Source organism: Cygnus olor, chromosome 1, assembly GCF_009769625.2.
Source record: "Cygnus olor isolate bCygOlo1 chromosome 1, bCygOlo1.pri.v2, whole genome shotgun sequence".
Taxonomy (NCBI): domain Eukaryota; kingdom Metazoa; phylum Chordata; class Aves; order Anseriformes; family Anatidae; genus Cygnus; species Cygnus olor.
The window spans coordinates 105,424,778-105,452,160 of record NC_049169.1 but is presented as its reverse complement, the minus strand read 5'-3'; the positions used below and the strand labels follow the sequence as shown (position 1 = coordinate 105,452,160).

Genomic DNA, 27,383 nt, shown 5'->3' with positions numbered 1-27,383 from the left:
AGCAGATGCCACAGGCATAATTGCTTTTGCTATTCCTAAGTGAAGACCATAATCACAGATGTCCCATCTATTTCAGATTTCTGCCTTGCATGCTCCTTCTTAGATTGCACTCAGAGGGTCACATAGGATGGGTATGCAGTGCCCATGCAATGCCTCTGTTGCCTTTTGGACTCTCCCAAGTTTACCAAGAGGTAGCTGAGGACTGGTAAACCGAAGCGCAGGCAAGGAAGTGGTTTTCATACTGTGAGCTTACTCCAAAAAGATGAAAAAGCAGAAGCCCATAAGTACCTTATATGAAAGCAATCGGTAAGCAGTGATGGTGGGAGATACATGTGACTCCATTATATGCAACTCCCTTCTTCAACGTAAAAAAATAGGGACAAATCTTACATGTTGGATATTAGATTGGCTAGTTCATATGATACAATACAAGGCTAGAGGCATATCTCACTCGCTCACCCTCACCATGGTGCAGATTTAATCAGGTGGTGGAGCGGAGGGTTACGTCTTCTCACTTGCCCTTCTTGCACCACTACGCCATTGTGAAAATGCTGGGTCATGTCACCCATTGCTTCCCTCACAACAGATTTCAAATTTTAGTGTAAACATAGTGAGGGATGTATAATACCACATCATGTTTAAAGAATCCTTCCCTTTTTCTCTTTTAAAAAGAGATACTGTGAACTAGCCTTTGGCAGTCCTTTTTATTTTTCTCTGATATACTTCTGTGTATATCAGATTTAAATTGCTGGCACACACACTGTCCCCAGTGTTCAGATTCATTACAAGCTATGAAGATAATCTTAAAACCTCTGGGTATCAAAAATGCTTGAGTTGTTTTGATCTGTGGTCTCATGCTGTTCAGGCTCTGGCTTTATATCTCTGCTAAACAATTCCTAACACTCTATATGCAGCTATATATTTTATAGTGCACTGTAATCTTAGTAAAGAAGATACACTGATACCAAACTAACCCCTTTTTAAAATTCTTTGGCTACACTGATCTCTAGTGGTTAGTTATTGAAAACTTCTCAAAAGGCAGAAGAAAATGCCATATACTGTTACAATTTTGTTGAGAATCTGTCATAAACAGATGACTTGTTCACTTAAATCACAAGGGTAATCTACTTTTATTTCCATAACATGCATCAATTAAGTGTCCATTAAAGAAGAACATGTACATTTAATATTATATATAAAAGAATATTTTGTATTTATAATTAAAACATGATTAAAGCATGAAGGACTGTAGCCAAAATACTATGTTTAACAGTTTGATAAACTAATCAAACTAATATGCTTTTATATATATTAGAGAGAGAGTGTTACCTGGTGTGCAGATACTTGTGATTTAATTATACTTTTATTCTAGAGAACACTGTTTGAACAACCGGGTGATTCATCTGCAATGTAACATTAAACGTAAGTACAAACACCCTGGGAATGTTTCACACAGAAATCAGATTGTTCAGTCCATAAAGCATAATGTTTATAGTTTGAATTGAAAGGTTAGGGAATGGACTATAAAAACTGTACTTGTAATGATATAAACACAGAAAAATTTACAATCTTCTCTTGTTTTCAGAGTTAAGTATACACTGCAGTTGGGTCTATACTGAAAACGTATATATATATAAAAATGTTAAGGTCTCAGAAGATAACACATCTAAATCCAAGTTACAAAGTTGCATTTTGATTTCAGCTATAAAATGACTTCCTCCATGATAATAGCATTTTTGAATAGCAGGTCAGGTAGTACAAAGCCTATTTTTTCCAAGAATATTAACTATTCAAATAAAATGTACCATATTACCCTACAAATCTATAAATCACTATTATTATTATTATTATTGTTGTTGTTGTTATTTTAGCTTGTGGACAACGCTTGGTAACTCAGAACAATAGAACAAGGATTGTAGGTGGAAGTGATGCCAGAAGAGAGGCTTGGCCTTGGGTAGTCTCACTTCATTTTAATTCCATGCATCTTTGTGGAGCCTCCCTTGTCAGCGAGGAATGGCTGGTGACAGCAGCACACTGTGTATATGGGTAATGTTCATTGCACTCATAAATTAACACATGCTTTTACTCCCCCAACATGCAAGTATCCTAATGGTGGGTGGCTGTCAGTAAAGCTGGGTTGAAGTGTAGTCCTGAGCCATCAGTCAGTCCTACACAGAGCAAAGCATACTTTCAAAGGATTGTACTGAAAACACTCAGGAATGACACTTTTTTGAGGCTTATTAGATGTTTTGAAGTAAATTAATATAAATTCACAAGTGCATCTTTGTCTCCACTGACTCCAGGGCATCATGCCAACTAGCTGAGATGGTCATATTACATCCATGCCATGTTTTTTCTTTTTGATTTTAAGAATGACGGTGAAACACTTGTTTTATATGCAGGTTCACTAAGGGGGCATCAGATAATGAATAACTTGTGATACTGATACAAAAAATTAAAAACTCGCTCACTGTTTCATTACAGTGTTTTGAAGCTCATGGAGCTTGGCTAAAGGCTCTTTTACTTACTGGTAAACCCTCAATTTGTACTTTAAAGCAGAGAATCAAGGAAACTAAGAAGCATTTTCTGAACAATGAAGAATTACATTTTAAACATACGGTATTAATACCAACCATTTGCACTTAAACCATGAGTAATTTGGGTCCCCATTACTTACTTCAATCTTTGTCAATGCTGTAAAGTACGAGGTGTTTCAGAAAGGTATATTCAGTGTTGCTTGTTCCTCCTGTATACTGCTATTGATTGATCAAGATCAGCTTGTGTGTAATTGGAATGAATCTTGATTTATGTGCATTGATTAGACAATACTGGATGCTCTCTAGCTGGTGTTATCTATACCATTCAAAGAAGTGATACATAATAAAATACTTTCTAGGGTTTGCCTCCATAACATCTATCATAGAAACACGTTATGTAGAAGACACCCAGAAACTGGAATGGCAAAAAAGAAACATTACTGTTCAAAATTACAGTAGAGTTTTAATTATAAATAGCTTAACAATAATGCAGTGCAGACTGTGCCAATATATGAGTGCCTCCTCATTGTATGACAAGAACCATATTCCTGTCACAAAGACATTGAAATGAGGAGGATCAAGCCCTCTTAGTTTGCACACAACAAGTCCACATCTATTTTGGTGCTTCCTTTTCACTTATATCACCTTTCTCTTTTCACTTAAATCTCATTTTATCACCTCGACTTTGCTGTAGTTTTCCTTAAGTGCAAGCTTCCAGTTGCATCCCTTAATTCTGAACATTTATCTTAAATGCTCCTAATTTGGAAGATCATAACCTCTTGATGTCAGACTAAAAGATAAGCAGAAACCAATTTCATACAATAAGGCTGAAAACATATTTTTGAAACTACTAACAGGTCAATTAAAAAATAGCAAATATATAAGTTCTCTAACAGAGAGATACAGTTAGATACAGTCTCAAACCAGGATATGTAACCCAGAAAAAAAAAAAAAAGAAAAAAAAAAAAAAAGAAAGATTATGCCATAGTTTGTCTAAACGTATTGTTTTCAATTTAGATAAGAAAATTAAGAGACCAATTTTCTGAGTCAGTGAGCTGAAGCATTTTCTACAACATCGTAAATCTATTATTCTTCAGATAACTCCATAATAATTTTCTAACTGGGACCAATATTAATTGCATTATGGGCAGTCAGCAGTATTCTTCCCAATGTTTAAAAAGCCATAGCAATTTAGTTAATGTATTTTCCCCCACTGCATTGCTGTCTGATTAATTCTTATAAATAATGCATTATAAGCTTAACATCAAGATTCAACCACGTATTTCTACTGTATGGATGTTTAAAATGGTATTACTATCACAAAATTGTAAGCACAGCCACTACGTTTTCATATTTATTTTGAGAAAATGTGAACATGCTATGAATTGCTTGGAGGTTAAAGATCAGCATTCTATCTAACATATTTTTCAGAACTTTCATTAATCATTCAAAATTGTGAATATTCCTTGCAACTTCTAGGAGGCATTTACAACCATCTAAATGGAAGGCAGTTCTTGGCTTGCATGACCAATTGAATATGACGCACCCCTCAACAGTAATTCGATACATCGATCAAATAGTTATAAATCCTCATTACAATAAGCTTACAAAAGACGGTGATATTGCTCTGATGCATCTTCAGTACAAAGTGCAATATACAGGTAAATAAGTGAGGTGGTATTTTACCATAAAATATATTTATTCTATTATGCTAAACTCTTAACTGTGCTAAGCATTTGAGGGTGATGGAATGGCTGTACATTTTTTACAACCTAATCAATCAATCCAGTACTTCCTGGTTATTTTGCCCCCAAAAGTGAATTTGAATTAATGGATATTTTCTTTTGTGACTCCATAAAAAACAGAATACAGGAAAGAGGTTGAAATTGATTGCTTATTTCACATTCACAGACTACATACAACCTGTCTGCTTACCAGAAAAAAATCAACACTTTTTACCAGGAATTAAGTGCTTCATTGCTGGCTGGGGTGATACTACAAGTGGAGGTGAGTCATCTGTGGGAAAATTATAACAGGCATGAAGCCAGGAGGGAAAGTCTGCTCCTGATTTCACAGGAGCAAAAGATTAGAGATGTACTCCATACAGAAATTTTGGAGCTATCCCACTCACCCACTAGTTCTTCCCCAAAGCAAAGTAAAAGAGTTACAACATATTTATTAAAAAAAAAAAAAAAAAATCTACAACCATTAAATTATGAAGAAAGCTTACTGCATACCACTTACGAGTTACAATGACTGCTTTTCTCAATATGAAATATGAACATCTTATTTCCAGATATTTGGGGAGGGGGAAGGAAGGGGGGGAGAAGAAAGCTCAGTGTTTCTGAAAACATGCAAACGATTTTCTTCAGAAGTCAAGCATACTGACTGTAGTGTGAAATGCATATTCTATTTGTATATCCCCTTCTCCGGATTTGGAGTCTCTGTAAAATAACAAACATGCCATTTCACTTCCATGGTTGCTTATAAATATTTGCACCTCCATTTTCAGAGTAAAATTGTATTTAAAGTTTCAGGTAGAAACCAGTAACAGAAATCTTTACAAAAACTAGAAATACCCAGTCAAAGTTATACAATGAATAGTGTGGAAACATTGGGCAATCTAAGCTTCTAAGCCTTTAATTAGCTCTCAGACCTCTCCACAGTAAGTTCATAGTCACTGATTTTAATAACCTTGATTCAATTATAACCAAATTCAGTCCCATTACACAAATGAAAGACAGGATTCAGTTAATGAGCACCATTTAATCAGTGATTGTGTTTCAGGGGCATAAACCTGAATAATACAGCAGTGCAGCAGGGCTTCCTACTGTTTGGTAACATGCCCAACATGTTGGAACAAGAACAAAATTATCGGTGTTCTGAGCATGTTGTACATATTTATTGAAGGACGTAAACGTAGTCTGTATGTTCATCAGGTTCCACTTCAAATATATTGCAAGAAGCAGAGGTCCCTCTCATTTTAAATGACAAATGCCAGCAATGGATGCCAGAATATAGTATTACTGAGAATATGATCTGTGCAGGCTACGACATGGGAGGAATAGATTCCTGTCAGGTAAGGATAAGTGACTCATTTTCACTACAAGCACACAGTACATCTAATTATGGGAAAAAGTGATCCTCCAGTCATTAAAACCTGGACTGTGAATCACTGTGAATATAATTTCTACTCACAATATTTTGCTCGTTTAGTACTTTATCAGGATACATGTTATAATAAAAATCTGTTTTGTATCATCTTGACATAAACAACCTTATAGAGAGATAAATGTAAGGACTGGAAATTTTCTGCACAAAACTTTGAATAATTAGTTCTGAGTAATTCCATGAAGGAAACAGGAACACATTTAGCAAAAAGCAGGGTACAGAGAAATAAATACCAATAAATCAAAATCTCAAAAATACCTCACTCAAGGAAAGGGAGATAGCAATGATAATTTTCCCCAGAATACGTAGGCTCTGGAGACGTTTCGTAAGTGAACATCACAGTATTTTGGAGAGGCTGCCTTTCTGCATTTGTCTCGTAGGCTGCTTACTGGGGCTCTCAGTTCTGTTCCCACTCTCCTTTTAATGCACTGCATATCCTTGAGGGCATAGTCAGTGTAGGCCAACACATTTTTCTTCCATCTACACCTTCCAATCCATCTACAGTCCATCTACATCTTCCAATCTACACCATGGAGATTGCCTGGTTCTCCTCAAGTCTGATAAGGAACACTCTCACATAATTGATCTTGCCTTATTGCTCTAAGCCTTCATCAGGTGCAGTGACTTTGGCTACTTTAGTCAAAGAGGAGTGAGTGTATGCAAGCTTACTTTCATTTTCTTTTCCTTCAGCCTCTGTGGCTTTCCTCTTTCCTTTTTGTTTTCTACCCCTCCAACTGAAAAAAAAAAAAAAAAAAAAAAAAAAAAGTGTAGCGCCATAGGTTGATAAAGAGTACAAGTGACCAGCATTGTGATCAATGGCCATTCAACCATGAGCAAGAGGAACAACTGATTCCTGATACTGCTTCAGCCTTTAGGCTGCTGTCACACCTCTGAACTTTTGTGGATGCTCTAGATTTATGGGCAGAAGTATTTTAATGGCTGAGTCTCCACAGAACTCTTCCCCAAAGCTCCCTTCAAAGCGCCGCAAGAAGACAACAGTAATACTGGTTGAACCAACTAGCTCCAGAATAGACAACAAAAAATGATCGTTTTCTTTTTCATCAAAACAAGACATGAAAGGTCACTCAGGCTGTGGGATGAATTAAATTTATCTCCCGCACTCTCTTGCAATGCTACATCTGCTAACCCATTGAGAAAGAGATGGCAGAAAAGTACATCTCCTCTTCTGGCAATCTTGCCATCGTTTTCTCTAAATTTGAAATTGCCAAAGGTCAGGGGACAGAAAATAGAACTGTATTTTAGCTAAATAGACTCAGCTGGAAAATAATTCTACACATTTACCCAAGCTTTGTGAAAAACGAAGGGCTAAATGTATAACAATCGTTTGAAACTCAGTCCTCTACTAAAAGACTGATGAGAGTTTAAAATCACATCCTTTTTTATTATTTAAAAAAAGATCATAGATTATTTATAGATTATAAATAAGTATATGAATATATAGAGATTATATATAAACTTTTAAAAATAGATTATTTCTGTGTTTTCTGTATGGAAGAATCTATATTAATCTAATTTCTGGTGTCCAAGGCATAAAAAGATACAATGTTCATGATTAAAGATCATCAAGAAAAAAAACACCGTAACCAACAACCTCTGGTTAGCAGTTGACACTGTTCACTTTTAACTTTTTAATTGCATATTGCAGGGAGATTCAGGAGGCCCTCTGATGTTTGAAGATGGTAACAAGTGGGTTTTGGTAGGTGTAACATCATTTGGCTATAAGTGTGCACTTCCCGAACGACCAGGAGTGTATGCTCGAGTCACCATGTTTGTGGACTGGATACAAAATACCATCTATTACCTTGATATTTTTTAATGACAGAAATTGAATTTAACGGTTGAAAGTAAGCCTGTATAATAATGCAAAACAGACTAGCATTCAAAACGCACAATGAGAGAAACTGAAAAGGTATAATTCAAAATACAGTCTGGACTTAAATTTAGGGAAGCAAATATTAATAATTGAAAATTACTTTATTTATAAAAAATTGAGAGGAATATCTCAAAACAGATTCTATACTTTTTAATAGTTTTATAATTTTACTTTTTCCTTTATATGAGAGGTAATTCTGCTATCTATCCACTGTGTGGGGAAACAGTTTCTTTGAACAGCAGTGTATTAAATGCATAGTAGAGGGCTTTACAAAGGATGGGAAGGGAGGGAGGGAAGAAGGAAGGAAAGAAGGAAGAAAATTAGTTTTCAAACCACAAATGCTTTATTGAAAAATGGTCTAAATTATTAATTTCAGGCCAGACATTAACTATTTTTATGATTTTACACTATTTCCCACGGTGCATTCTTATTTCAAAGCATAGTCAATTCTTCTCAATAATTACCACGTATTGAAATGAAAGTATATGTTATCTGTTGAAACTGGACTCATGGGAGTTCTTCCACCTTGGCTGTTAGCTCTGATGTGATGTTAGTAGATTGTGCATAAAGGCTGATCCTGTATCATCCTGCTTTATAATGAGCAAACTTGAATGTACGATTAAAGTTATCTCTGGTGCAATTTGTTTGGAATTAATAGAGTTAAATAAAGATGGAATATAGCTTTTTAGTTTTCTTTTTATGCAAGTGTTTTGGCAATTATTCAAATAATTACAGATATGTACTTGTGTAGACCCTGGCACAGACTGACAATACTGCAACTTCTTCTCATAAAATACAATATATTTTTTTAAAGTCCTGACAATAATGAAGATCATGGTGAATAAAATGTTCTTTTGATATTTTATACTTTTTCTGTCCTGGGGACTTTTAATGTTGATTTTGTGTTTTGTTTAAAATCTATCCTGATTGCCTATTAACAGCATTCCAAATTGTAAAAAGTATAGGGAAAAAAAGCTGTTTGATGTTATTGATCCCTTGTCTAAATACAGTTCTATTAAAATACTACTCTCTTCTTGTTAAAATGCCTTAAATTCAGTGGTGTCTGAATGTTGGCGTAAGGTGATGTGTATTCTGCTTATAACCTAGTATAGAAATTTAATGCCTTTTAATTCCGCAGCACCACATGAAAATACAAAATGCATTCTAATTTACTGGATATATGTATCTATATGTAAACACATAGATCAACAATTTTTGTAAGGAGCTTCAGTGCTTGGTGTTTACAATGCTAAATGCCGATATGAAGTGCAAATTAACTGGCTAGAGATATTCATTTTATTGTTAATCTGTTTTTAAACTATGTGGGGGGGGGAAGTTGGTTAAAATATTAAGAGTTCAAAACCTTATATTTAGTAGTGGTCTGTTTCTCCTGTTCCTCTCCTTCACTGGAAAAAAGCCAATGAAAATAAAGTGCATTCTCTGATCAAGTATAAATTGATGCAGATGAAGCAATTACATTAAAACACTTAATTAAAATGTGACATGATTTCAGCGTTATTTACCATACATCACTATTGTAAATGGCATTTCATTCTGTTAATGAAATACAAGAGCCAACTCAAAGCATACCCAGTTACTAGAAAATGTGCTTCTCAGAAATATAGTATCTTCCTGTGTGTATTTTTTGCTTCCCAAAATGCAAAGCACAGATGTATTTTGAGGTATACATTAATAAATCATTACGTCAAACTTAAAAATTTCCTATTATAAACTCCCATACAGAAATATATATATATAATGTTGACTAGTATACTTAAAAATAAACATTTTATTTTAACTATGTCTAGATGAAATCAACATAACCTTCTTAGTCAAGCACATTTTAACCTTCATTCAGCATCCATTATTTTAGTATGCCCGTGTCATATTAGTCTGTGGTGAAACCAGTTTTTACTGTATTAAAACATGTGGGCAGCATGGATTATTTTTGATTTGAGTTTGGCCTGAGATGCTTCAAAATAGGGTATGGATGCTTGATGCTGATACGTACTTGCTTGCACCTAAAATGATTAAAAGGTTAAAGAAGGAAACAAGAGCTTTCTCTCCGAAATGCTTCTTGCTTGCAAAAGGCCAAGATCACTATGGAAAAAAAAAAAAAAAAAAAAAAAAAAAAAATTACATTCCTTGGGGATGATTGGAGCAGGAAGTATAAAGTTTTTTAGAATGCCAAATTGAAGTCATGCTGTCCATCTGAGGCCTAGTTAAGTTTTTACTCTTCTTTGTCCTTCAGTTCCTTGCCTCACACCTCCTGCTGCTGTCTGCAAGAGATTTAGGGAGATAGTGATCAGAAGGGAATGTGGTCGCCATGAGCTGACCCCTTAGCTGTAAGTAGAAGCCAAGGAGCTGCTTCAGAGTGGCTGTAGTCAATGAAATCTGACACCTGAAACTGCCTCTTTCTCCAGTCTGCAGAATTTAATGTGAATATGAAGGACAGAAAAGTGGTGGAGTTTTTTTTGCCTTTTTTTTTTTTAATAGCAATTCTGTTATCACTACTATACCATTTCACATGAATAACTTTGGTTTTCCTGGATTCTTTAAGCCCCACAAAAATCCAAAGGAAATACCAACACAGTCTAATTTCTAGGTATTCAGTCTACAAGTGCAAAACACCTGTTTTTCTGCCTTTCCTCTCTTACTACTAGCCCTATCTCCCTTTTGCATCTGGAAATAGGAAAATAAAGGTGAAAGAAACTGTGATGTATGGAATTTATATGTTGTGCATGAAAGAGAATCACCAGCTTAAAGATGGGACTAACTGGTGCAAGACTATACAGTGCATTCTGTGCACCATTTGTTATTTTTAACATAGGACTCTTAAAACTGTTCAGATTGTATTTAGGAACCCAAGTCCTAGGCAAAGGACATACATGCATAGAAACTATTTCCTTCCCTTGGTCAGGTGAAATGATACATAAATGATACTGGTCCACACTGATAAATGCCCGGCAATCACCTTTGCCCTTTAGGAAAGACATCTGAAGGTGTTTGAGTTCTCCTGACTGCTACATGGAAACTACTCCTGACACTTCTGCTATACTAATCCCAATATTGACTGTCAATGTCCCTTAGAAGCACAAAGTATGAAGAAATGGTAGCTCTGTAGTTATATGTGAATCTTCACGCTCCCTCCTTCCCTATTTTCTTAAGGGAGTTAATCTTTAAAGACCAAGTTCTTATTATCCCAGATGTTCACAAGAAAGATGAAGTTAAGCAATAATTAGGTTAGGAAAAAAAAATCTAATCTTGGTTATCAAGTTTTCTTCCTATTCATAATCACTATAAAGGAAGCTGAAGTAGGAGACTGAGCAAAGAAAGATGTTAAAGCTGATTGGAAAAGCAACTACAGAATGTTCTAAGTAGGAGGAGTGGCAATACTTAACGTGAACTACAGAAAAAGCCTTCTTCAAAGAGGAAGTAAAAATCATGGCATAACTGCAACTTTAAGATGCTTCCAAAAGTGTTTCAGCAATGCAATAGCATCGTACCATTAGTATTAGTGGCAGTGAATATTTATAAATGCTTTTTCTTTACTCAGAAAAACTGATACATAGTTCTCTCTGACCTTCAAAAGCTCTACTTCAAAAGCTTCCAGAACATCAACTAGCACAGCGTAGGCATCCCAAAGCATAATATGCAATCGGTTCTGTCCATCTCTCCCCAGCTTCCACCCAGTGGTAGTTTTCTATTTATATTAATGGAAAACCTGACAAGTGTGAACTCATGCTTTTGAACTCTTGCTGCAAAGTGCAGCAAGACCCTTTAGCCTCTCTGCTACATCACCAAACTGTCATCAACAAATCAGACAGTGTTTTTACTAGCACCCTGAGATGCAGTCCTAATGACTGGTAAAACCATTTTATGGCACAGAAAGCTCTTACAGAACCAGAGAGAATGAACATTAGTGATATTAATAATATCTCTAAAAAAAGGACTTTGAATGCATTGTGGTTACCTCTAGATCTATCAATTAACATAATTAACACTTTTCTAGATAGTACTCTGAGTAATGTTGGGATCAATTTCTTAGTACTACTTCCAAGACATGACATTTGTCTTCTCTTTGATCCAACATTATGTTATTCCTATCAAACTATTAGCTATATTTAAATAATCTTTAATGTCTTCTTTACATAGACTTACTGAAACAAGTAATTTTATTCTTAAACTCTTTCCCATTGGGATACTTACACTTTTTTTTTCCTCAGAAAAACTAAAAAAAATTTTACTTAACAACTAAAGGCTGAATTCAAGGGACACCTCACTAATGTTTTACCGCTTGCCAAGTGATTTATGTTGACCTTGTACCAATATGTCAAGAAGATATGGTCACTCCTCAGCAATGTGGATTCATTATATAACATCAAATGACTTTTATGAATCTTTGAATTTTGCCACAGCAGATCAATGTCGTAACATGGCAGCAGTCTCTGCCAGTGAGAATGGTTTATATATACCAAAATAATTTGTGCCTTAGGATTAAAAACTGTCTTAAGCATGCAAATAAATACTAAACAAATATTTTGTATCAAACATTTATGCAAAGATAAATAATTGTTACACTGTAAAATTATCAGTTCCATTTACAGTACATCAACTAGGTCACAATGCATGACAGACTAAAGGAAACAAAGAGGTTTCGTTTAACTACAAACAATCTATCTTAAAACTGATGCACATTGTAGCTATGTTGTCATAAAAACTTCAAATGCTCTGTTCATTTCATTACTCACAACTAGCTAACTTACATCTCTTAGCAAAATAAACACATACCCTTTATTTAGCATGGCATATTTTGTTACTGAATTAATAATCAAACAGTATATAAAAATGATCTGAACATTTGCCTCAAGGGGAAGCTTAGAGTTCATTCTTGTAGATCCTTTGCATTTTCAAGCCATTCCAAGCTAATGTTCTTAGATGACATTATAATACAGCCTGACTGCAAAATGTTATTTTTGCTTTGCTTTCAGTCAGTAAATCATTATACCTCCATGCTACTGTCCTTCCTAGGCGTCTTTGAAATCCATAGTGTGGACTGGTTTGGACTTGTTTTTGTTCTTCCTTTACTGAAAAATAAAAATATAAACTATTTTCAGTGCATGTGTACTTTTACAGGCCCTGAATCAGGTTTGTGATCAGACATGGATCATCCCCTGTTTGATGGCCATTTTTGTTGGCATAGATTCCCCAACCACATAAGGGTCATGCCCATGCTGCGTCAAGCATAGTGCCACAATGGTGGGTCAAGGTAAGAAACTGTTACCAACATTACCAGACCACCCTGTTTAGGAGAGTTCCTCCCACGCAGTGAAGTGAATTGAATGGCATTTATTTTTTATTTTTCAGTTCACATTCATCCACACTTACTCATACAGTATAGTCTTCTCCATTTCTGGCCAGAGACTAAAACCCCTCTGGAAAAGACTACTCTGTAGGAATAGGTGTGGATGACTGTGTGGCCACTGTCTGAGCAGGGCAGGGGAAGGCTGATCACTTCCCTTGTATGGAAGGATGCATGGAGGACAGGAGTATACGCATCCCCAAGCCTGTGTCCAACACACACAAGCCCACCCACCCAGGGTGGCTACCGCAACCATGCCCATGCGCATCCTGGAGCTGCACCCCTGTGACCGTGACATACTAACGGGTGCCAGCATGTACAGGTAAGCCAGAAAGCCTCTTCCCTTCAGAGCACTACCTAATTTCTAATGAAATAATGGGATATGAGTCAGACTCCTAGCAATGAATGACCAGTAGAAAGCTTCCTTAGGCCTAGTTTTCATTCAACACTGTTGATAGTAGTTTTTTGTGTTTGTTTTTGTTTTGTTTTGAGTAAAAAAGATAAAACTGGTCCCAAAATACTTGCTCTGGAACACTGCAAAACCATTCACTCTAATCTTCACAGGGAACCCTGAAGCACACTTTAAAACGAGGCCAGACTCTCCATATGGGTAGCATCTTCTCTGGTCTGACTTCCACAGTGCACCACCTTCCCTCACTTACATGCTCAAGGACAGTGCACTGCAGTCTGCTGAAAAGAACAGGCACTTTATGAGCCTCTGCAGCTGCATTTTAGTAAAAGTATTTCAGTCTCTGGACAGAATATTCATGCTGATATATTTTCCAAGTAAGTAAAAAACAGAGGAGGAGAAGTGGCCTTTATGCCAGCACATAATTCTGTAAGTTGGAAACCTGAGAGTCAAGATCCCAACAGTACTATACATTCAGTTTTACTCAGTTACTGGTATATAAATGTGAGTCTGAATTGATTTAAAATGCACTTTGAGGGAGCTGAACAGTTTTCAGTCCCTCCAGACTTACCTCTGAAGTCCTACAAAGTAATGCATTATGTACCTGAGCCCATTGGAGTAATTGAAAAGACTCCTAATGATTTCAGTGGACTTTAGATCAGGCCACAATGCTATAAACAAAGTAAGCGCAATGGATCAAGTAGTTTCAGTACTTCTTTCTTTAAGAAACTGATTCACTACTGCCTTCTAGATTAATAGAGCAAACTCAGGCATGTTTTTTAAATTTCTGGTGAAATGCTTTGAATGGACAGTTCTTGCCACAGAGCAGGAACAATTTCTAAATAACTTGGGCCAGAACTTTAGCTGTGTAATACAAGCTTATCTTCACTGATTTCCAGCAGCTATACATCTGGTTCAGGAAACAGGTTTTAGTAAGAAAGGTGCAATAAATAGGTTGAGCATATTGCTGGTTTGACCATCAAATGCAATCATAGAAACTGAGACATATACCAGGTTGGAATTTAAACTTTCTGCAAGGCATTCAGATGATAATGGAGATGGGTCTTTGAAGCAGTTTCTCCTTGCTTCCCTGGAAGAAATGAAAGGGAGAGCATCTAAGCATGAATGAGCTGATCATTTCTACTAGCTACAGGGAAGATGATTTGCTTTGCCTTATTACTACCCTTTAAGAGCCCAACGCCAGGCAAAATTAGTCATGACCTTTCAAGCTAGGCATGTCCTGGTTGGCCATGGATTGTGGCTTTCAGAAGAAAGGTCACCATGTTGTGGAAGCCTAAAAAAGAATGAGAAATCAGGTTCATTCGGAAAGTTGGGGATCCCTCCTTCCCCGGCAGGACAGAATCCCTTTCTTAAAGCTCTGCACTGTCCAGCTGATCAGTTGAAGTGGTTGACTCTTTCTTTGACTTGTTTTTTTGCCCAAGAACTGTGTACTTGGGATGAACCAAAATGATTTGTTAGGTAGATCATATGTGGAAATATAACTGAAAATAACCATGGAAACACTTTTTAAAAAGAAAGATTTGTTTCAACAGATACAAACAAATTTTTGATGATATCAGAATACAGATGAATTTTAATGAAAAAAAAAATTTTTGTCTTCCTCTATTAAAAGCTTTAGTACAACTCAAAATGAATAGTCTAAAAAAAAATGTTTTTGTTCTGGTTCAAATCTATTTTCTTCCTGATTTTTGTATCATTTAGTCTATCAAACCAATAAATTAACAGCACTATCTTCCAAGATGAATTTCCAATACCTGTGTCATGCAATATTTACTTCTTGGAAGTTCAGATTAATTAATTCTGTATGAACTGCTATAGCATCAAAGGCCTGATCAAAGCCCACTGAAGTCAACACTACTATTTCTATTGATTTCAGTGGGCCATGAATCTCTCATTGTCGTCCTAAGACTATTTGAGAGCCTCAGCCTCCACAATCCTTTTTCAGAGGGAGAAAAATCAGAAAAGGTATGAACATGTCTGTCAATATACTTACCAATAAATCCAGGTCCCTTATAACATGTGTTCCAGATTTAGATTATTTATATAATTGTTATTGTTATACATAAGATTCCTTTTTTTATCATTTTTTCTTTGAGTTGCCAACCTTTTATAGCCCAGCTGCCAAGGTCTGGATACAACCTTTCACAAGCCTGAATTTGCCTGCCATAAAGAGTTTGGAAAGCATGCATTTTCCTTTTCTTTATAGGGAAATGTGTATCATTAAGACACAATCTATTTTATACAGCAGACTTCATAATACCATTTTTATATGTTCAGTTCTCTCAATGAGACGTATTACTATGAAGAGCTAAATGAGAAACACAAACTAAAAGACTAAAAGTAAGGAGCAAAAATCTTTTTTTCTAATTTTCTGAAACAGTGATGTCAAATTCCCTGCTAGCGTTTCTGCACTTCAAGAGAATAGGGATAACAAAGCTTCTGAATCTGTTACTCTTTTTATTTTATAAAAATAATTTTTATCCATAAAACATACTTCAGTTTAAACTTCTCTGACTACATTAACTTGAGAACACTCTATGAAATGAATGCAGAATGAAAAATATCCTTGAAAGTTACAGAAAGACTATTTCAGAAAAAAAATGCATATAGATTATCAAATTTTGATATAACATATTTTGAGAAGGAAAAAGGTCAAAAGTATTTAAGTGTGAATCAAAACATAACCTGTTTCACAAGCTGAAATGTTTCCTATTTGCATAATAATAGTGACCGTTTGAACCATCTCTGTATAAGCTTATCTATTTAACTTTATGTGTCTTCTTTGACAGATAAATGATGTACAAAAAAAGTTGCGCTGGCGTGTGGCTCAAAACTAATTTTTGCTTTTTGTTTTCAATTTTCCTGCTCTGGTAGTCCATCATGCTCATATGAGATGTGAACTGAAACATCATTAAACAGCTGCTAGTCCTGCTCAGAACAATTGGCCCTTTTTGTCAGAAAGTGAATTGAGTCCTTGAGTTTGCCCTGTATCACTGAGGACCCCAATATTACTCCCTCAAGCCCAGATGCTATATAGGAGGTAATCATGATGGAAGAGGTAAAATAAAAGCGCTGACAGTAGCTTAGTGTATCAATTGGTCAGCAAATCTTCTTCCAGAAACAGGTAAAGTCCTAGTGGCAACGTACTTTGAGAGACGTGGAACTATCCCAATTTATCTGTGGAAAAGTCTGAAGGTGAATGTTCAGCTCTAACAGCTGTAAACTACTTGGATTTTAATAGATGTAAAGATGGTTCTTTGCATATTTGGGGACAGATGTAAGCAGTCTTTCAGTATGAATAGCTTGCCAATGGAAACATGAATTCCGCATTATAGAACCATTTTGAATTAGTGTATTTTACCTTTTATGAAGCATCTGGAAACAGCAAGTCCCAAAAGCCACCAGTATCAACAGCAGTAGTGGTATAGTGGGTATTACAACATAAATTAGATTTGGAATTATACCTACAAGACAAAAAAAAGTTCTCATTAATGCCTCCCATCTTGAAATACACTTGACCACGTGAGTAAAAATCTGGAATAAAATATCAGAAATACATTATGTTACACACACAGAAAGAAAGAAAGAAAGAAAGAAAGAAAGAAAGAAAGAAAGAAAAAAAAGAGCATTTATGCATTTCTTCTGTAGGAAGAGCTCCAAAAAGATGACTCCGCAATATCAATAATAAAATACTACTTCCCCAATGTTATGCAAAGAATACCTTGACAATTTAAATTCCGACATTTTCTTTGTGCATCAGTGCAAGATTTCCAATTTTGTGATTGAAAAATGAAGTATTTAAAATGATTTCTACAGTGCATATAACCTGTCTACTCAGTTGCTCTTAAATTATGGTTTCCTGACTACACAGGACTACAAGAGAGAACAAACTCTGCTCTTTTCTTCCCATTCCCTTTAAAAGACTTATATAAACTGTCCTGGAATAATGTGGAGAGAGATGAAGATGCTCCCCTGCAGGTTCCTGGGCAAAAGGAGTGGGAAGTGGTACAAGCTGGGACTCTATTATCTGCCTAGAATAGAAGATGAGGTTTACAGCTTCCAGAAAGGGTCTGTTTTTCAATAAGTATATACCTGTGTTTTATAACACTATACACATAGGGTACATATTGTGAAAGCTTTCTCACCCATTGTTCTCTTCTGAACATATTTTCACTAGCAAGGGTAAAGGCTGGGTTTGTTTGTTAGTGTTAGATTAATCTTTGAATGTGTTTTTTTTAAATAGTAATATAAATTTCAAAATACAGTTCATCAATATATCTGTTCCTCTGGAGCTGCAAGCAGTGGGAACAGCAGCTGGGAAATTCACTCAAATTCAGCCAACAAATGTGGAAAGGGAGTGCCAACTTTCCATAATACCGTGCTGTAATCCTGTAAAATCCTGAGTTGCTTTTCAGAGTTGTTCCATTCCTTGCATTAAGGCCATGCTACCACACTTAAAGAACTGCAGGGCATAGGACATAATTCAGGACATAAATTGCTAAATGAAGTACTTGAGAGCATTATAGTAAGCTCCTAGGCAACCATTTTCAAAATATCAAGCACCTTCTTTACCACTTTCAGCAAAGCATTTAACCACTCTTGGCATGTCGGGTTGGTATTGGACAGGCACTGTTTAATGTTGGTGATATGTACAGTGGGATCAAGTGCACCCTCAGCAAGTTTGCCTATGACACCAAGTTGTGCCATGCAGTTGACACACTGAAAGGAAGGGATGCCATCCAGAAGGACCTGGACAGGCTTGAGAGGTGGGCCTGTGCGAACCTCCTAAGATTCAACCAGGCCAAATGCAAGGTCCTGCATCTGGGCCAGGGCAAACCCAAGCATAAATACAGGCTGGGTGAAGAATGGATTGAGACCAGCCTTGATGAGAAGGACCTGGGTGTCTTGGTTGATGAGAAGTCCAACATGAGCCAGCAATATGCGCTTGCAGCCCAGAAAGCCAGCTGTATCCTGGGCTGCATCAAAAGAAGTATGACCAGCAGGGCAAGGGAGGTGAGTCTCCCCCTCTGCTCTGCTCTCCTGAGACCCCACCTGGAGCCCTTCATTCAGCTCTGGGACCCCCAGCACAAGAAGGACATGGACCTGTTGGATTGAGTCCAGAGGAGGGCCACGATGATGATCAAAGGGCTGGAGCACCTCTCCTATGAAGACAGGCTGAGGGAGTTGGGGTTGTTCAGCCTGGAAAATAGAAGGCTCCAGGGAGACCTTATACCAGTCTTCCAGTACTTAATGGGGCCTACAAGAAATTGGGAGAGGGACTCTTTGTCAAGGAGTGCATTGATAGGACAAGGGGTAATGGTTTTTAAGAGAGTAGATTTAGATTAGATATTAGAAAGAAATTCTTTTCTATGAGGGTGGTGAGGCACAGGAACAGGTTGCCCAGAGAAGCTGTGGATGCCCCACCCCTGGAAGTGTTCAAGGCCAGGCTGGATGGGGCTTTGAGCAACCTGGTCTAGTGGGACCTGTCCCTGCCCATGGTGGGGGGATGAAATTAGACAATCTTTACGGTCCCTTCCAATCCAAACCGTTCTGTGATTCTGTGTGGTGTTCATTAAAACACAGGGTACTTAAGGACATATGACATGGCGCTTAATCTGCAGATAACTGAAAACTTCATGCCCTGTCTGTTAGGAAGGATTCCTTTGTGCTTTTTTTGTGATCCCCAGGCATCAGATATAAAAGATAAGCACCATATGTTTGTTTATCATGTGGTGGAAGAAGATGGAAGGAGATGAAGAGACAAGGCATTGGCTATCACAGCCCTAGAAGGAAATGCTCCACAGCTGGATGAGGGCTGGTGAAGTCTTACACCCTAACAGAGACTCACCTGGGTCAGAGACAGCAGTGCAGACTTCAAGGACTGCTAAACTGTAGGTTTGGATCAAAATTTGGGGGGACATGGAAATATTTCTTTCCACAGTTACAAGTAGGATCACATGGGACTCTTGAAATCAACTCAAAAGCGTTCTTCTTCAGGGCACTCTCTGGGGCAACAGATTGCTTCCTCCCATAGATAATAATGGAAGTTTTTAATAATTAACTGAGTCCTCTGTTAATGTTTTTACCATAGCTCTAAATTCTTATGAATACATTACCTGTTTCAGTAGCTATAACGTGATACTGATCTTCTGGTTTCTGAGTGTCATATGGATTTCCTGCTGGCACTGTTGGAAAAATACCTGGAAAGGATATCAGATCTTTTAGGAAAACTGTGTGTATAAAATATAGCTGTTATGTTGTTTAATAAATTAATCATAATTACATTTTCATTTACATTGGAAAAAATAACTTTTCCAGGATTAAACTGCTGCATGTAAGTGCGTAAATAGGACTTTATTGAAAAATTGTGTTTATATCTGGAACAAGAATTATAACCAGTAGTATTTAAAATGATAGCCATATATTTGTAGCTATTAGTCTCTATAAGATACATTTTTCACATGTTCCAGTACTAACCTATGTCTGTTAAACTTGAGTAATTTTGGAGGGTCTGATAAGTTATCCTTATAGTTATTTATTATTGCAATTCAATTCAGTGTATCAGAATTTCTTACCGTAATCTGGCTCTGCTCTGTCTCCTAATTCTTTTTCTAAGACATTATCTGTTAAATCAATATTTGAAATCAATAGTTAAAGAATTAAATGTGTAGTAAAACAGATACTTTCATTATTTTGCATCTGGTATCACAGAAATAGATATATTCTCCAAAACAACAATTACTTATTTTTTTCAGCATTTAGTTTTCTTACCAAAGATTATTTGCATACTAGTGTCAATTCACTTCTAGTTCATACTTTTCCCTCCCCTTTGAAAAGGGCTATAGTAAATTGAAGTTCCATTTCCTGGTGGCATCTGCTAGGTTATTGGCTAAATCACTGAATCTCTTAATTTCTTGCGCTGAATAAAACTCTTAACATATCCAAAGTTTCATTTACGTAGTTGATACTAAAACAGTATAAGAAAGGAAGTGTTCTTGATTAATACTTAAGTCTTATTCAGATTTTTAAAATAATGCCTAAAGAATATTGGCTATAAAGCATAACAAAGAAGCTCAAGTTTTTGAGGTTAGATGTCAGCTTCAAGTAATTTGGTTTTACAATGGGCAGCCCTAAATGGGCAGTGGTTTCTAATGTATCACATAGGAAGTGAAACTACCAAAATAGGAATGATAGTATCATATTCCTTGTAATGCATAAGAAACTGGAGGACCAAATCTGGCTTTGAGTTGTACTGCAGAGGCTTATAGGTTTACTTACGGTTATTGTTACAAAAAAAAATTATAAAGATTACAAAAATAATAACCTCACATTGAAAGGATGAGCACAGGAGTAGAATCTGCATGATATTTTGAATACCATTCCTTTATCCTAAGATAATATTAATATAATAGTGCTACTAGCCTGCAGTTCCAAGTGTCCTGATAAACACAAAATGCTGAGAGAAATCGAAGAGGCATTAATGCCTACTAGAACAAAAGTAATTATTTCATCTCCTCTGGTAAAAACTGGCTACATTTGGCCATATGTAAAGAAAGATATCAAAATACCACTAAGAACTAAGTTGTTCACTCTAGACAGCAGAAAAGGAGATGAGTTTTTAATTTGATTGTATAATCAAACCTACAGGAGCTGGACAGGAACTAAAAGCGGTTGCAATTACCAACCTATAATTAAGTTTAAGATCAGTGAATGATCAATATGATTTAAAGCCAGACTGAACATTGCAACAATGCTTAAGTGCTTAAAAAGGAAAGTGACTACCAGAAATGCAGTTGCTGCTTGAGTATGACTGCCCAATGAAAGACTACTCTGTACTTGCTGCTGATAAAATCAGATGCAGCTACATCATGAACACATCCAACCTCTCCATTTTGGCCTATGACTGGTGTCATACACCATATACTCAGACAGGAATGTTGTGAAAAACAATATGCTAAGATAAAAAAGTGAAATTCAATGTCCACATGTCACCATAACAGTCCTAGTAAATTGGCTGCGTTTTTTATTACAAATAGTTGAAGTTGAAGCTATTACTGTTATTTGGAGAGAAAAGGAAGGCCTTTCGTAAGTCTTCCTGGGTTTTAGATAGCAAATGTAATTTTCTTACACTGCAGTATTTTCTTTAGGTAGTGAAAGAAATGTTATATACCTATTTATATACACGTATACATCTATTCTTTTCTTCCATGTGATACAAGAATACATTTCTGGAGAATAGTCTTTTGCTGACAAGCACAATTCCAGCACCATGGAAAGTAAATAGCTAGGATTTTGCAGTAGTGTATTTAGATACATAATAATGTTAATAATAATCTGTCTATTGTTTGCCTTACTGATGTAACATTCCTCATTATACACTAGTGATTTATTTATACATGGTGAAAAAAATATAAATTCATTTTCATTGTTACTTTTATCTGTTTGTTTTCTGGAAACTCAAAATATCCAGCATTTTTTATTTTTTTTTCTGATAGAGAAAGCAATAGGATTTAATAAGTCTTTATCAGATCACAGCTGGAATAGTAAGTAGTTCGCTATTGTAGAATGATTATTCCACTTACATTTGTTTGTTTTTAAAGATATGAAATATACTTGAAACTGAGCCCTTTTAATCAAACTTACATTTTTGGATGTTATAATTTTGCTATTCTGCTATTTTTATAATAAAACTTGTTATTATTTTATTTTATTCTCTTATTTTAAAATAATTGTGATCAGCTGTAGAAGTGATAGAATTTTGCAGATCACAGTTCCTTGAATGGCCTGTATGACCAACATGATCACCGATCATCAAAAGACAAATGACAAATGATAGACACTAATAATTTTAGAAGAAACAACAGAGGGTGGGGTGTTAAATGTGTGGATATATCAAACCTTCCAAGTATTCAGTATTTACTTGCAATATTAATTGCCATTATTAACACCATTAAGACAATAGACAGTGACACAATTTTCTATCCACCAAAGCTGGTGGAAGAAAATAGCCTGAATCTCTAAAACAAATGTATCATCTCCAAAGACTGTGATCACTGATAGATCATGAATATAGAAAACAGTAGGAAATACTGCAGAATTAGATGGGCTAAATAGCTGCTAAGAGTAGGATTTCATATGGATTCTGACTTCCAGCTTAGTTTTTGAAAGGCACACCACAAATTATTTGAATACATTTGCATGATCCTGCTGAAAAACATGTTTTCATTTACTGTAAATACCGTCAAAAGCAGAAGATGTTACAGGCTCAACTTGTAAGTTTACTTTTCATGTCCTTTTTCTGATTGCACTGTGTTCTAGTTTATAGTTCACATTTCCTCTGCTGACTTATACAGAACCTATGTCATGTCTGGAAGTACAGCCAAATTGCCTAAGATCTGGCTTTTTCTATCACTATCTGAACTAGTGTGCATCTGCTTTTTGTATCTATAAATCTACATGTGTGAATGCAGATTTTTTTTCCTGCTGTTCTGGACTTGCTATTTTTTTCTTTAAGCCAGACCTGTTAGAAATAGTTCTCATATACATACGTTGATATAAAATATCAGAGGTATGAGACAGTTTAATTTTTTGCAGTAGGCGCAAGAGATGTTCTGTTCATCCTACTTGATAGCAAGCAGAGGAATTAGAAAATGGCCATTTAAAATACTTAATGGAGAATAAACGACTGAATGAGTTGAAGTAAACCTGAGAAGGCGTGATAGTGAAGCTAACCTTGAAAACATTCTTATCGGATACAGACAGTTTTATTTAAATTATCAATAAATAGATACATTACATCCTCTATTAATATCAACTCCACCACTCACATGCCAAAGGAATCAGTATCATGGGCAGGTCTAATGGTATGACCACATGACATTTGCAGCTTCCCTCATAAAACAAGAGGCATTGTTTTTCTAAGAAAGGGTCCCATCTGTGAAATATGGCTTTAGTGTCACCTACCTGGGCCATACTTGCAGATAAAATTGTGCTTCATGTTGCATCTGTCATCATTCCACTGATAAAGATATGGCCCTCCCAGACCAGGATTTGCAGTTGGCTGATGATACATCACAACACAGGCTCACTTCCACAGGAAGGCTCATCTGTGTACCAATTTCTAGCAGTATACATAAATAAAAATTTTTAAATGTTGATGATAAATTTCATCAGAACATCAAGGAAAGCAGTTAATATCAATGAAGAAATGTCAATCCCAGTGGCCCCACCGTCTTCAAAGGTAAGCTACATTTCCCACAACACCTCTGTGAAACGAGTTTAGGGCCTGGGATACAAATATCTGGATCTTAAAAATATTAACAATAATAATAATCTGGCCAAAATCATCACTGCAGACATAACATTCTGCTGCTTTCTTGACCATTTTCATTCCTATTTGACTCTTACCTGCCCCTGTGAGCTGTTGTTGTTCTGGCCTTTTTCTTCAGGAAATTAAAGTGTTTTTGTTTTCAAAAGACAGGGTAAAACCAGAATGACTTGAATTAAATAACATGCATTAATTTACTTGTTGGCTGCCTGCCTGATCTAAGGTGGCCAGTCTTGCAGAATTTGTCTGAAATGAGAGTAAGGACAGTTTTAGACTGGACCTACATTACGCCATCCTTTCACAGATTCAAATCAAAAACCCTTGCTGCCAGCTCCCCTTTGGAGAATTTAAGGAGTCATGCTGTTAACTTCATGGGGCAGCAAGTCTTCCTGCTTTTTTCTCTACAGACTTGCCAGGCATTTCACCCTCCATTTCTTTCCATGAAACCTTCTCAAGAAGCAGTTTTACAGATTTACCTGAATGGTGAAATACTTCCATCAGCCCACTGGTAGAGGTCAGGGCAAGCGCTTGAGGTGGCTAGTCCATCACTGCTTCTCCACAACCCAATCCAGAAATCTCCATCAGAAATCCCAGAGCCTGACTTTGTGAGGTTTTGCAACATGTTCTCTATTAGTTGCTGCTCAGCTTCACTTTCTAAGCTCAGTAAAGCCCCGCCATCAATTTCACAAGCTTGGCGGGCCTCCTGAAAACCCACACGTCTAGACAAGTCCTGGAAATAAGCTATCTTGTAACAAGAACGCTTGAAGTCACCATAGCACACCTTTTGACCTAAAAAAAAAAAAAAAAAAAAAAAAAAGGTGGGTGAGCATATTAAAAAATATGACAAACGAGAAGAAGAAGAAAAAAGTACAGCATAGCATGACTACAGTGATGCAGAAGGAGAGTAGACTTTTTCTTGAGCCCCTCTACGGAAGGACTTACGGTGATAGAGACACTGCTGGAAACCTTAGCTTGAATTTAACATAGCTCATATCCCACAAGTACATAGGAATCTATGGCTTTCTTCCCAAGGCTTCTTAAACTGTCTCTGAGAAACTGAAAACTCCCACCGACTTCTAGAAAAATGTTCTCTTCTTTAATGACTGTACCATCAGGTACTTCTGTTAAAGCTAAGATTTGGAAGGTAGCTTTTTGTAACTATTTCATAGAAATGGGCCAACTCTACTTCTATTTGGTAATCAAAACTATTTCACCAGGAAAAAGTTTAACTTCTCAATTTTAGTGGCAGGAAGAAGCTAACACATTCTTGATTCTGCTATCTGACCTTGAGAGGCTGCTTTCACAAGGACTTCATAGCTACTCTCCACTATAGCATCCCTAAATACAACCTCTAGGTGTATGTGGAAAGACAGCATCGGTTCCTCTAAGGGTACCTGATCAATTACTTCTTCAGTGCAAAAAGGAATAACAAAAAAAAAAAAAAAAAGAGGAAGCCATAAACAATATACATGCACAAACCTGGCAGACAAATGTAATAGAGGAAAAGACAAGAAAAAAAATACTTGTCTGACACCAGTTGGAGGGCAATCGAGAAACTCCATGTAAACAGGACTTAGCAACTGGTAAGGATGCAAACCTGGGGGACCGGGATGTTGGGGGGGGGGGGGGAAGGGGGTCAGTGGGATGATGCACACTGAGGAGGGACTGTGCAGGGTTAGTGACTGGGGAGGAACAAGGAGGGAACAGAAAGGGGTATAAAAGCAGCTAGTCATGTGTAAAATGGGGCCAGTCAGTATGCTTCCCTGACTGAACCCTGCACCTCATGACCACAGTCTGTACTGTCTTCTTATTAAATCTTTCCTTAATTATTTCTCTGTGTATTCTCACTCTCTGTCCTGTGTATAGGTATGCTTTCAGCACTAACTCCTGGAGCAGGCAGCATCTCCCAGCCAGGCCCCTACCACGACCACCACCACCACCACCAGGAGTGGCACACGTCCCAAAAAAACAGCTTCTGGGGAGGACTAATGCGAGGCGAGTGCAGGGCTACATGCTGGCAGCTGGAGTGGGGCCACGGGTCGCAACCTGTGCGCCTGGTGACAGCTGCTAGGGAGTGCAAGTGTCTGTATCTTCCCCAGCCTACTGTGGGTGGGGTGTGCACATGTACTCATTAGCAAACTTTAAGCTGAACCAGACAACATGTACCAGAGGCCTTGGGCCCAGGGCAAGGGCAGAGGTTCAGGGCTGGTATGCCCAAGGGGACTTGCAGATGTGGTGTAGATGAGGGATGAGTGTGTAAAGTGAGCTTCGAGCTGGGCCAGCTGGTAAGTAGGGGACCTGTGAAGTGGGTAATGGACCTGGGATCAGGATCCAGGCTGGGTGCTAGACACACAGTGGGACTGTGCTGGTACTCGAGGGATCCAGGCACAGTGCTGGGTAGAGAAGGGCCTTGCTGGTGTTTGAGGGATCTGCTAATGCGTGTGTGCTTGTGAGCCTGAAGAGTGCTATGTGTGTGTGTGCACACCTGCTTTCACTAGGGCCCTTCTGTCTCTGTGAGCCCAACAGGAGGAGCGGACACAGCCGTCTGTTTATCTATAACATGGGACCCACATGTGGGTGCTGCTGAAGGCAGCGCCTTGTCTGCAGCAGTCTTTGTGACCAGCCCTGTCTGTGTGTCTGTGGGACACGTGCTCAGCTTTGCTACAGGTTGAACCCGTAAACAGGACAGCTGCAGCTGCATCCCGCAGCCCCGGCAGGGACCCCAAGCACCAGGCTGGACTCCAGGGACCAGGCAGGAGAAGAGCAGGAACCAGAGGTGCTGGAGGTGGCAGACACACTCCTAACGTCCCTTAACACAGCCAACAGAAGCTCCAGACATTAGCAGATACCGCAGTACTATCCAGATACCACAAAAAATCCCTACTATGCTTTCAAAAAGCACTCGATCTACTGCATTCACAAAGGTTTTCCCTTGCCCTTCAGAGTTTTGTCTGTAAAAAATAAAAAATAAATAAAAAATAAAAAATAAATAAAAAATAAAAAATAAATAAATAAAAAAAGTCAAATGATGAAAGAATGTCTTTTCCTTCCAGTTATTAGGCTGAGAAAGACAGATGCCCTTTTCCTGAAATGGAAAAACAATTATCTTCAACTAGAGAGATTCTCTAGAGCTTATTCAACATATACAAGATGTGGTATGAGCAAGCTCACTTATCAGATGCTGCTGAACTCCAGTGAGTTTATTTGGAGGACATGGGAAGGGTTCTAAAAAGTATGTAAGGAAATAAACTAAGCACCTTTTAAAAGATCAGTTTTTCCAGTATGTTTTGTTACCACTGCGAAATAAACTCTCCTATATTTTTCAAACTAAATAAGAATTACTGAAGGATACCAACGTAATAAGAACTACATTATCTAAATTACTTATAAACCAGACAATTTTTTTTTTTTTTTTCTGTAACATTGAATGTAGAAAGAGCCATAGTCCTAGCTGGGCAATGGTGCTGAAAAATCAAGGGGAATGCACTTCATTACAGATGCATATAAAATAATGTGTTTCTTCATAAGACTGCTTTGAACAAAAAGAAAAAAGACCCCCCTATTATCAAAGTAACAGAGTGATAAGTCTAAATGCTCAAAAGCATGAAGTACAAGAATGAAAGCTGCATATGAAATCACAGCTCAACTCGTTTATTTATAAT

At 37.0% G+C, this 27,383-nt stretch overlaps 2 protein-coding genes across 2 annotated transcripts in view; one reads left to right on the top strand and one right to left on the bottom strand.

Annotated features, from left to right (window-relative positions):
- Positions 1–7,840, top strand: part of TMPRSS15 (transmembrane serine protease 15) — a 57,350-nt gene extending 49,510 nt beyond the window's left edge. The window contains exons 23-28 of the mRNA XM_040576158.1: positions 1,373–1,422; positions 1,872–2,046; positions 4,017–4,198; positions 4,449–4,544; positions 5,477–5,616; positions 7,375–7,840. Coding sequence (XP_040432092.1) covers positions 1,373–1,422; positions 1,872–2,046; positions 4,017–4,198; positions 4,449–4,544; positions 5,477–5,616; positions 7,375–7,545 — 814 coding nt within the window. The 3' untranslated portion in view covers positions 7,546–7,840. The remainder of the gene's footprint in view (positions 1–1,372; positions 1,423–1,871; positions 2,047–4,016; positions 4,199–4,448; positions 4,545–5,476; positions 5,617–7,374) is intronic.
- A 1,675-nt stretch (positions 7,841–9,515) lies between these two features.
- Positions 9,516–27,383, bottom strand: part of CHODL (chondrolectin) — an 83,375-nt gene continuing 65,507 nt past the window's right edge. The window contains 8 exon segments of the mRNA XM_040564974.1: positions 9,516–9,881; positions 12,611–12,689; positions 16,756–16,858; positions 19,511–19,594; positions 19,970–20,017; positions 23,358–23,477; positions 23,480–23,514; positions 24,198–24,510. Coding sequence (XP_040420908.1) covers positions 9,825–9,881; positions 12,611–12,689; positions 16,756–16,858; positions 19,511–19,594; positions 19,970–20,017; positions 23,358–23,477; positions 23,480–23,514; positions 24,198–24,510 — 839 coding nt within the window. The 3' untranslated portion in view covers positions 9,516–9,824.